Genomic DNA, 11,392 nt, shown 5'->3' on the forward strand with positions numbered 1-11,392 from the left:
TCCCGAAATTCTACACTTTGAGCAACTGTCCGCACCACTTTCAGCACTGCACACAAATATATTAATGTGGATGGGGACAAATGTAAAAATCATAAAGCATCTAGGACATTCCCACAATGCATACAATAAATTACACCCGTGAGCGTGTACAGGAACACGAACACCAGATATGGGATTAAAGATCTTTATTTTGACCATATGGTCACTGGGAGGTCAATTCAAATGGCAATTAAAATCAGCAGCTGACAAAGTTCACATCTCTCATGTGTTAAAATCATTTAGCAAAGACCCACCAAATTGCCTTGGGAGCCTAACTCAATTTTAAAAGGATTTAAAAAAAAAAAAAAAAAAATTCAGTCAGCTTAAAAAAAAAAAAAAAAAATCACACATTTAAGACACTTTGTAAGCTAGTGAAGAATAGTGCAAACACCATGCAGTTGCAATGCTACTCAATCCACAAAGCAGCTGACACCGGCAACCTCCCCTTTCCTCTGAGATTTGTACTAGTTTCACACTGATTTACCTACCTACTGATTGTAAGGAATCAATGTTACACCTCATTCAATTTTTTAAACAGCCTTCGCAAATCCTACTCTGTCATTTTCACGGTCAAATACGGTGTAGTACTGGCCAATGAATACATCTCCCAGGATCCACAGGGGCCCAGCTGGGGGAGGGATCTCCAGGCCCATGAATCCACTGAGGCAGATAGTCTTACCGCCTTGGCTTTCCTGTAACATGGAACAATTATCATGAGGTTGTTGGTGGCACATATATTACAAAAACTGTGTGTAGTATTCTAATATTTAAATTGGAAATATTATTTCCTTAAATTTTGCCATATGCCTTTATTTTTTTCCATTACTTTCACGCCCTCTAGTGAGCAGATGCAGTCAAATAAAAAAAAAATTAGTCAATAAAAAAAAAAAAAGTTCCAAACAATTTAATAATGGCCATTATATTTTTAACTGTACACAAAAATGTGGCCCAATGACACCCCTCACCTTAAGTATGTATTGTTCCCCAGTCAGAGTGTAGGTCTTTCCACCCAGAACAAAGGAGACAGTGGGCAGTGTGGGCACCTTGTTACAGTCGACCATGTACTGTAAATACAGAAATAAATGAACAGGAGCTGAGAGGAAAAAACAAAGAGCATTCATATGTTCATATGAACATATAATCCTTTTATTTATCTCCAGACGTCATCATCTCGTACCTCTCCCTGGATGAGGGGGATGGCTCCAATGGCCTTCTGCAGGGCCTTAACCTCAGCTGTGGGGCCGGTGATAAGGGAGGTGCCCGTGTCCACGATGGCTTCGCAGCCTCCCTTACACAGGTTCAGCTGGCTGCCAATGCTCATCCTGCACCATGACACAGCAAAAGCTGCTTAAATGCTCATATATGGTTGGGCCCAAAGGCCAGAGTTAAATAAAAATAACCAGAATAAAGTTGATTTGCAAGCACAAACACAAGAGGTGTCCCTCGCTGAATTTCAAAATGACTCTGGTTTGTTTAACCAAAAATAAATAAATAAACCACCAAGCAAAATAAACATTTTGTTTGTTGCCATTATTATTCGGGAATTAACTACGTCAGGAATCCCAAACATCAGGATTAGATTTTACGAGAAACGGCCCCATAAAAACAACAGCTCAGAAAGCCTTAGCCTCACAGCCTTTTTTTCCGGTAAGTTCTGCACCCACCCGTCCACGTGGACCTGCCAGTAGGCCTTGCGGGTGACGGGCACATAGCTGAAGTCTCCAGTGTAGTATTTCGGGTCAGTGCCTCCAAACAGCAGCTCACCTCCAGGCTGGGTGTCAGGGTTCCTAACGGACAAGGTTGGGTGTAATTTACTTATTTTTAAAGAAATTATTTCAGCACTGTATGCAAATACTAAAATCAGATAAACTTAAAGAAAAAGGGTTTTACATGTATATAACAAAGAGCAGCAACCAACCTGTTCAGGTAAAAAGAGAAGACGTTCTTGTCCAGCTTCTTCTGGCTCATCATGTTATCAAAGACGGGCGGAACACCATCCACCGCGATTTGGGGATACGCCATTCCAAGGATCCCATCAAACTTGGCGGCAATGAAGGCCACCCCAGGCTGCTTTATGGCTTCCCCAAATACCTGCTTTTCCACAACAATGTTTCCAATCTGCCAGGAGACAAGCCAAAGTTCAGGCCCCCTTCAGGAAGAGATCAGTCTTTTGCAGAAAAACAAGTGATTATGTGTCTAGCAGGCTCCAAATCCCCTACCGTGCAGCTGTCTTGGCTTAAGTAGCCAGAGAGGCTCCCGGTCCCGTACTGAATGGCAAAATCAGTCCCATTCTTCACATAGGTGCTGGACTTGGCACCGTTGTATTTGTGGTGGAGCACTGTAAAAAGACGTTCGGTAGCAGTTATAACGCCGTGGCCAAACAGGCACGTCAGAAACATGCCTTTAGGTAAGCGTGGGCACTTACAGCAGGCAATATCAGTCAGGGAACAATGCACGGAGGGGACCCACAGGTTAGAGGAGCCGGTGTCGAACACAACGGTGAACGTCTGAACGGGTGTGCCCAAGCCGATCTCTCCGTAGTACTGGGCCTGTGGAGAGCGACGGCAAGAGTTACGTTACAGGCAACAGTGACTCAGCAGAAACGGCTCGTTCAAACTAGCTTCCCCAGTCCTGGCCAAGCAAAGCAAGAAAATCGTTCCATTTCCAAGGCAAAATGCTACCGGTATAAAACAGGAAAACACCAGATGTTCTTGCCTTCCGGGGCTGTGTATTTGCTTAATTTAAAAAAAAATTTAAAAAGTGTTGAACTGGCATGCAAAGCCTGTGAAATTGAGTGCTTAAACTGTGGTTCCATGTCCTTTTTTTAAAAAAAAAAAAAAAAAGCTTGTTTATGGGCATTCTATGAGGCAGAATGAGCGTGGGGACCAGACGGCATGACGAATGAGCAGCACGAGACTGCAGTCAGGCGTGGCACAAGCACAAGGGACTCCTTATTTCCCTTCGTAAGACGACAGTTCCCCGCTCCCGCGCAACACACCTCCCCACTTCCACAAAATCCAGACAACTACTGGAGAAGAGAATGTTGCGCAACAGAGAGAGCGTGTCGTGACTGGTGAAAAATGTCCCAGCCACTGAAGCAAGAGACCACAACAGAAAGGGGACAGCGCAATCAATGACTCTCATGAAAACCACGTGACGGGAAATTGTGTTGAAAATGTAACCGAATCAGGGCCAAGCAGGGATTGTTTTTGGTGAGAAGGTCAGGTTGTGCTTACTCAGTGAATAGAGGGGCAGGATTAAGCAAAGTACACCACCGCCGGCACCACAACGTATACAAATTAAGACAGAAGGGCTAATTAAAGACCTAAGGCGTTTTAAGCAGAGGGGGCTCTCACGTCAAGGTAGTTCTTCAGCGTCTCAGGAGTGGGACTGTTGCTGGTGGGGAAGCCCTGGTTGTACTTGAGGGTCTGAGATCCAGCTTGCAGCTCCTTCGCACTCCGACCCGAGTCGGACAGCGTTCGCCGTATGCTGCGAAACTTCTTCAGGGGAATCCTGCAGACGGTCAAGAGACAATGGGAGAGCTAGGTAAACTCCTTGGGGGACATTGCAATCAGGTCCTGAAACCTATATATATATATATATATATATGTGGTTGTAGTAGCCTAGTGGGTACTCGCCTATGAACCAGAAGACCCAGGTTCAAATCCCACTTACTACCATTGTGTCCCTGAGCAAGACACTTAACCCTATAATGTTTCAAATTCAAATTTTATGTCACATACACAGTCATACATGGTATGATATGCAGTGAAATGCTTTAGTGACTGCTATAGACCTCAATATTGCAAATATTGCAAGTATACAAAGAACCAATATGCAAATATTGCAAACATAACCAAATATTACACTTTTATGTTTTAAATATAAAACAATAAGTATGTGTAACAGGGGGACTGCTGTTCATTCACATACATATATATACATTTTATATATACATATATATACATTTTATATATATATATATATACATTTTATATATATATATACATATATATATATATATATATATATATATATATATATATATATATATACATACACACACACACACACCACACCACACACACACACACACACACACACACACACACACACACACATTATATATATTAATGTTTCACCAAACCTTTTTAAAAGGGTGATTTGACATTAGATAGTATATTTTAGAAACAAGAGTATGTTTTAAAAGGCTTTTTGTTTTTTAGGCTCTGTTTAAACATCTGTCATTAAACGTTTGTGAGATTGATTTAGTTAGTTTAGTGTGTATATACAGTATATATGTTTCTTTCTTTTACGATTGCACTATGTTTGAAACATTATTGCAATACACGGTATACGGTGTATACTGTTGTACTGACAATAAACCGATCTTGAATGTAGCTGCTAATTCATGAAGAACTGCGTGATCAGGCTAATTCCCCTTGACGTGTAAAGTCCACACGGCGACTCTCTCTGCCGTGAAGGAACCGTGTCCTCTGCGGCCACTCAGCCTGAACCTGTGACCCCGCTTTCTCTTTGTCCCTGGCCCTCTCTGCGAAGGAAGGCAGCTCGAGTTCGACCTTATCGGTGACAAACAAGCTCGGCGTCGGGGGAACAGGATAAAAAAGCGGCCCCGCGGGGGCCGACGGGAGACGCGAAAACAAGCCCGTTTAAACACACGACAAACGCACACGCGGTGGCATTAGGGTGGGGGAACAGAACACACGTTTCCCGCTCAACAAACCGGTAAAGGCGTGGATAGAACACACGTACTGGAGGGCGACGGCGTGCCAAACCCCTTCGTTTCGTCCTTTATCTCGACCAGCGGGGTCAAATGGCATTTGTTTTTGGTCACGTTAGGCGAGGTTCGGTGGTGGGGAGTCTCACCGCAGGAGCGCGTCGCCGCTCCACGCCACGGCGAACAGCAGCAGTAGGCCAGCCAGCCTCATCCTGTCGACCTCGTTTGTCTGTGCCGGCCCGGTGCGGTGCTGCCTGCGTCCCGAACTCCGCCGCTCCCGCTGCGACGACTGGCGAGAGGAGCGGAGTCAGCTGAGGGGAGTGAATCACGGGTCACGTGACGGCGGCTCCGGGGGCGTGTTCACGAGAGCCTGGCCTCGAGGGGGGGCGGGGGACGTTCGCGACGTTTACGCCGAACGAGAAACGTCGTCGCATTGCAATTTGATTTCGGTGCACTGGTGACCATCGTCTAGCGTACCAGCGTCTATATAGTTTACAGTATGAATTATGCGGCCCTAATACAAAATGCAGCAGCACGACTGATCTTCAACCTTCCCAAATTCTCCCACACCACCCCTCTGCTACGTTCCCTCCACTGGCTCCCAGTAGCTGCACGCATCAGGTTCAAAATAAGGATGCTGGCCTACAAAGCCAAACATGGAGTAGCACCATCCTACCTCACAGCCCTTATTACACCTCGCACTGCACCTCGTATACTCCAAGCCTCCAGTACTGCTCGCCTGGTCCCTCCATCTCTGAAGGTAAAAGGAAAACATTCATCTAGACTCTTCTCCGTCTTGGCCCCTCGGTGGTGGAATGAACTTCCCCTCGAGGTCAGAACAGCTCAGTCACTGAGCACCTTCAAACGACAGCTCAAGACCTTCCTCTTTAAAGAATATTTAGATTAAATTGTAATTTTCTTGTTGTCGAACTTTGTGTACAGAATCTACAACAGAGTGAATAAAATAGATGTATTCATAGTTGGGGTCCTAGTGAACCGGAATTGATCTCTTCATCGATGGTAACTTGAAAGCACGTTGTAAGTCGCTCTGGATAAGGGCGTCTGCCAAATGCCGTAAATGTAAATGTAATTGTCATGCACACATTATGTAATTTGATTTTAGGAGGTAGGATACAGCTCATCTTCCTATCTACATCAGAGGAGGTGCTGTGGAGAGGGTCAGCAGCTTCAGGCTCCTTGGGGTCACCCTCAAGTCCTCAGAACACCAAAAAAGCCCACCAATGACTCCACTTCCTCAGACGCCTGAAGAAGGCTGGGGTATCCACCTCTGTCCTCACCAGCTTCTACAGGTGCGCTGTGGAGTCCATCCTCACGGGCAGTATGGCGTCCTGGTACGGCAGTTGTACTGCTCAGGACAAGAAAGCTCTGCAGAGGGTGGTGAAAAACGGCCCAGAGGATCACAGGCACACCACTCCCAGCAATAATGGACATTTACACCAAGAGCTGTCTCAGGAAAAAAAAGAGCATCCTGAAGGACCCCAGCCACCCTGCGCTGTCACTTTTTACTTTCCTGCCATCAGGCAAGAGACTCAGGACAATTCACACACGTTTCTACCCCAGTGCCATCAGGCTATACAACACATTTACATTTACATTACATTTTACATTTACGGCATTTATCAGACGCCCTTATCCAGAGCGACTTACAATCAGTAGTTATTTAGGGTTAAGTGTCTTAATTTAGGGTTAAGTGTCTTGCTCAGGGACACAATGGTAGTAAGCGGGATTTGAACCTGAGTTTTCTGGTTCATAGGTGAGTGTGTTACCCACTAGGCTTCTACCACTAGGCTAGGCTACCACCACCCAAAACATAGTATGCACTGCACTGTCACTTAAATTATTCACAATCACTTTCTTATGCAACTAAGATATATTCACCCTTCTGTGACTTATTATTTATTGATGCTGCACTTTGTCTTCTATGTATCATGTTCTATGTTCTGTCTACGTGGGAGAGGTTTTCAAGTAAGAATTTCATTGTGCTCTGTATGCTGTACTTTGTACATATGACAATAAACTTCAACCTCAACCGAGTTACGCAGCACTTCTCGGTTCTGCTTCTCCTTAGTTGAACATGTGACGTGTTCATGCTGACCGGTGATCTAAAATGATGACTGTACGAACAAAAAACTTAAGCGCGTGATTGCTTGCAAAATTGCGACAAGTATCAAGAATGACTCGTCAGATTTGTACACACGATGTTTGACTTAGTTGCTGGAGCACTTTCTTTGCTGTATGTTGTATGAAGGCAGAGATATTGTCTGAATTTACTTCAGGCAGAATTCCAAATCCTGGGAATAACTTCCCTTGGAATAAACAATCAAACGAAAAATTTAATTAATTAAAAATTAATCTCAATTTCAGAACACTGGTCTCTGTATGAATCTGCTATACCATCTACTGAATAAAAGTACAAAACTATTTGCCTTTAAATGTACTTAAATACCCAAAGTAACAGCATACGGTGATTTACATTTAGATTTGATTGATTTTCTATTGTGGGCCCATTTTTTGTGGTTGGTTATTTTATTGTGGTTCTATGTTCTGTCATTACTTTTGTAAGAGAACTCATAGTTGAAAAGCTTGGCACAAACTGTTGGCACAATAGTCTGTTAACAAAAGGTCTTTAATTTGTCGCAAGTTCATTAAAATGATCATAATCACAAAAGTTAGTAGCCTGGCTAAGTTATAAGAGTTATGCAAAGTTATCACTATGTAATAACTCAAAAGTAAAAAGTAAGATATTTGACTTGTAGATATTTGTAGTGGATTTAAAGTTTAAGTCTATCCAAAGGGAAATGCTTTAGTAATGTAAAGATACTAACAAAAATACAGTACGAAAATAAGTACATTAGTGAGTTATATTTACTTTGCTACTGTCCACCTCTGCTCATGCTTTATCAGACATATTTTCTGCTGATGACAGTTCACATGGCGGGGGACCGTGTACCATTTTATTGTTGTTTAAGCAAAAACACAGTTCACATATTTGTCTGTGTTTATGTGCCTTTTTTCCCCTTAACTTTTGTGCGTGTTTGAGTTATCCCCCAATGTTGTTTGGCCGTTTTATTCTACGTCTTAGCTCACTGTAAATAAAAGCACTGTTTGTACGCTTTGTTTGGTTGTGTGTGTGTAACGGTGGACCTCCTCCTCTCCACACCCTTGTCGCGTATCTTAACCCCAAGACTTAGGAATGTGACAATACTGACACACATAAGGGGTGGTGCAGCAGACATCTTCTTTTTCTGGCTTTTTCTGAGCTGCTTCTTTTTTATTTCCTGCTTTTTTTTTTTTCATTTTTCTTTTTTTTTACACCATATATTAGGTAACGTTCGTCTTCCTTTTTGAAGAGATTCTATTCCCTTTTCTTCTTTTCTCTTTCTGATCCGTTGATATATGAATAATGATCAATATCCTTGTTCATTTTATGTCCCACTTCACCTGAACCCTCCTGTGATCATTGTGTTAGTTCGTTCTGCCCATTCTGTTAAGGCGGCCATCAGTCTCACCCTCACAAGAACAGTCACAGGAGCTCACTCACTTCTGTACAGACCTGTAATCGGATGGTGGCCGGTTCTAATCCCGAGCCGCCAAGGTGTGCCACTGAGCAAGGTGTGCCACCGTCCGCCGGGTGCCTTTTTTTCCCCCTGCACTAGAGCTGTAATTGGGCCTGAAAAGTTAGGCCTGACCAGATCCCAACAGAGTCAAGTGCAGCTTTTTATAAGCACGACTTTCTTTGCATGCCCTACAAGCACTAGACTAAAATAAAACGTGGGGGGAAACGAGCAGGTTTAAATCTAGTCTCTAGTCTGCACCACCACAGTGTATTTAGGATGTGGTTTTGTACATGTCAGAGACAATTCTTGTGTCAATGTGTGTGTATTTTGGCTAATGTGCTGAACCCTGTGAAATCTGTAACCATTGACATGTGAACCCTGTGAATCTTTTTGTTTTGTGTTTTGTTATATTAATAATATTGCTCACTGTTTGTGTACTGTTTGGGATTGTATTACATGTCTTTGACTTTGCAGCGTACCGTGACCTGGTAACCAGTTCTTCCGGGGCATCAGGAGGCTCTGCTCTGGCTTTTGTCTCCAAGTTTTTATTTTTACAGAATTGTACTTGTACATTTGTACATGGAACTCCCTGTGGCAGTAAGTGAGTGGTGTGTGGTGTAATGCAGGGTTGAAGATTGACTGTGGTGTGGTTTATGTGAGTTTGAGCGGGCACATATTAATGATCCTTGGAGCAGTAGTCTGCCACCCAGTGGTGGTTTAAAGTGTCCTGTTTTCCTTTTTATTGTCACAATCTCTCAGGACAGGGACTGACGCCAAAGCACAACTCAGAAAGACAGGGGTTTACGAGTAAATAAACCTGGCACGAGGGCCACACAAGATACACATGATATACGGGACACAAGACATGGGGAAACATCAGAAACCTGATCTGCTCGCTCCAGTCATCGACCCCAAAAGCAGTCACATCGGCCAGGCAGCTCCTCTACGCCTCGGGCAACACCAGGGAAGGGGAACCAGGAAGCAGGCATCCATGACCCCACCATGGACCCTGCCAGGGAAGCTGGGCATCTGCACCCTTAACAACACTGCAGAAATAGGCGACATTTCAGGGAGACCAGGGAACCAGAAACCTTCTTCTTTATAGTCTTATCTAATTGCAGGATTACAGACTGCATAGTTAGCTGCATTGGTTACATTATTACAGACATGCCTATGGCTACCATTATTTTTTACATATTGTGAAGAGCCACGTTTTGTCATTTTGTCTTGGTAAAAACAACATATAAACATTTCTAATTTAACTTATTTATAAATGTTTATGTTCTTGTATGTGATAATGTGGCTTGTGTATTAATTTGGCAATGAATATTGTGTGTACCTCTGGTATTGATTTGTCCTGTGGGTGACAATGTAGGAGAGCTTACATGATTAGAAGCTGCTTTGTTTGGGCGAAAGCAGAAGAATCGATTATCGTGTCATACACTTTGCAGTACTTGGTGAGCGCAGTGAGGTATGTTTGAGGTATGTGAGTGCTAAATACTTATCCTGGGCATGTATGCTATTAAGACAAGAGTGTACACGCAGGGCAGCCATTTATTATTCCATTGCTTTTGCAGAAGTATAATTTTATGCCATTGTTTCAGATCTCAGTTCATTATCAAGGTATTTGTTGTATTTATTTTACCATTTCTAATAAATAATTAGGACATATGGCAGTGTAATAGATGTTATTGAGGCGTGTGCATGCAGTGATAGTCATATTGCACTAGGCAATGTCTTGGGTAGGTAGTTCAGTTCAAATGAAATGTCTGAAATTTAACTTATTATTGTAGGTGTACTTATTAATACCAGGAGAAATTGGTTGATGATATTCCTTGAGAAAGATATTCTGAATATTTTAAATCTCTCCAAAAGTTCAGTCTCTGCAAAGAAAACTTCTTAACTACTTGTACACATACTGACATTTGAAGGGATTTTTTTCATTGTTCTTTTATGGTGTTGTGATGGTCATTGTAAAGGTTGTTTTGTAAAGGTTTTTTTTTGTATATCTGCAAAATGTGTGCTTTGCAGATTCATTTATAGAAACATTTTAAATGTTTTAAGCAGATCTTTCTTTTTTATTCACATAAACCAAAAATATACATTTTCTTTTTTCTTCAAAATCTCAAACATTCCCAAATCTCATTTCTACAGACTCCTACAGATTAGACGTTTTGTGAGCAAACACTTTAGATCAAAATGACATGCTCTGATCCAGAACATTTATTCACCCTCATGGGTGAAGGATCTTGACGTTGTAGTTACGGGTGAGAGCTGGCAACAGTGCCTAGAAGCTATTTATACCTCCTCAGTCTGTATAAGACAATGTTTGATCCAGTTTAAAGTACTACATCGTCTGCACTACTCAGCAGATAAGATAGCAAAAATGTTTCCTAATACCAGCTCGGAGTGCCTACAATGTCACCAAGGGCCAGCTACTTTAGGCTACATGTTCTGGAACTGCCAGTCTTTCTACAGTTTCTGGGAAAATATTTTCATAGTCTTGTCATCTTTATGTAATAGAACGATTGAACCTACACCATACATTTCTATTTTTGGGGTCCCCCCTCCAGATATAATTCTCACGATATCTCAAGCCAAGGTGGTAGCTTTCGCCTCATTAATGGCCAGAAGACTTATTCTGCTGTTGTGGAAATCAGACAAGCCCCCCGCCTTCAGTGGTTGGATCAAGGAAATGCTCTCCATGTTGCAGTTGGAAAAACTGTGATGCAGTCAAGCTAATCGCCAGGAAAAGTTCAAGGAGATATGGTCACCATTTATTGATTATGAAAAAATCATCCAGGTTAAGGCCATCATTGGCATGTATACAAAGAAAAATACTATAACAGTGAGAGGAGACTGCTTCCCTTCCCCCATTTATTATTATTATTATTTTTTCTCCTTGCTGTTTGACGGGTGGGGCTGAGGGTGTGCAAACTTTCACTTGCACCAACGTGGTGGGTTGTATTTGGCGCTGTCTGCTCCGCGCCGGTAGGGGTCAGTAGCGGAACCGTCCCGCCCGCCGGACGAACAGCAG

General features: G+C 42.8%; 1 protein-coding gene across 1 annotated transcript; it reads right to left on the minus strand.

The window, feature by feature from the left end:
- Window positions 1–170: 170 nt before the first annotated feature.
- ctsd (cathepsin D) lies at window positions 171–5,088 on the minus strand. Its single transcript, XM_028957300.1, has 9 exons — window positions 4,927–5,088; window positions 3,396–3,552; window positions 2,465–2,588; window positions 2,259–2,377; window positions 1,958–2,157; window positions 1,704–1,826; window positions 1,217–1,361; window positions 1,005–1,103; window positions 171–731 (listed from the first exon to the last, which is right to left on the minus strand). Exons 1-9 carry the CDS (start codon window positions 4,986–4,988, stop codon window positions 570–572), a joined length of 1,191 nt encoding a protein of 396 aa, XP_028813133.1. The 5' UTR covers window positions 4,989–5,088; the 3' UTR covers window positions 171–569.
- Between the last annotated feature and the right edge of the window lie 6,304 nt (window positions 5,089–11,392).

Source organism: Denticeps clupeoides, chromosome 17 (genome assembly GCF_900700375.1).
Source record: "Denticeps clupeoides chromosome 17, fDenClu1.1, whole genome shotgun sequence".
Classification (NCBI taxonomy): Eukaryota; Metazoa; Chordata; class Actinopteri; order Clupeiformes; family Denticipitidae; genus Denticeps; species Denticeps clupeoides.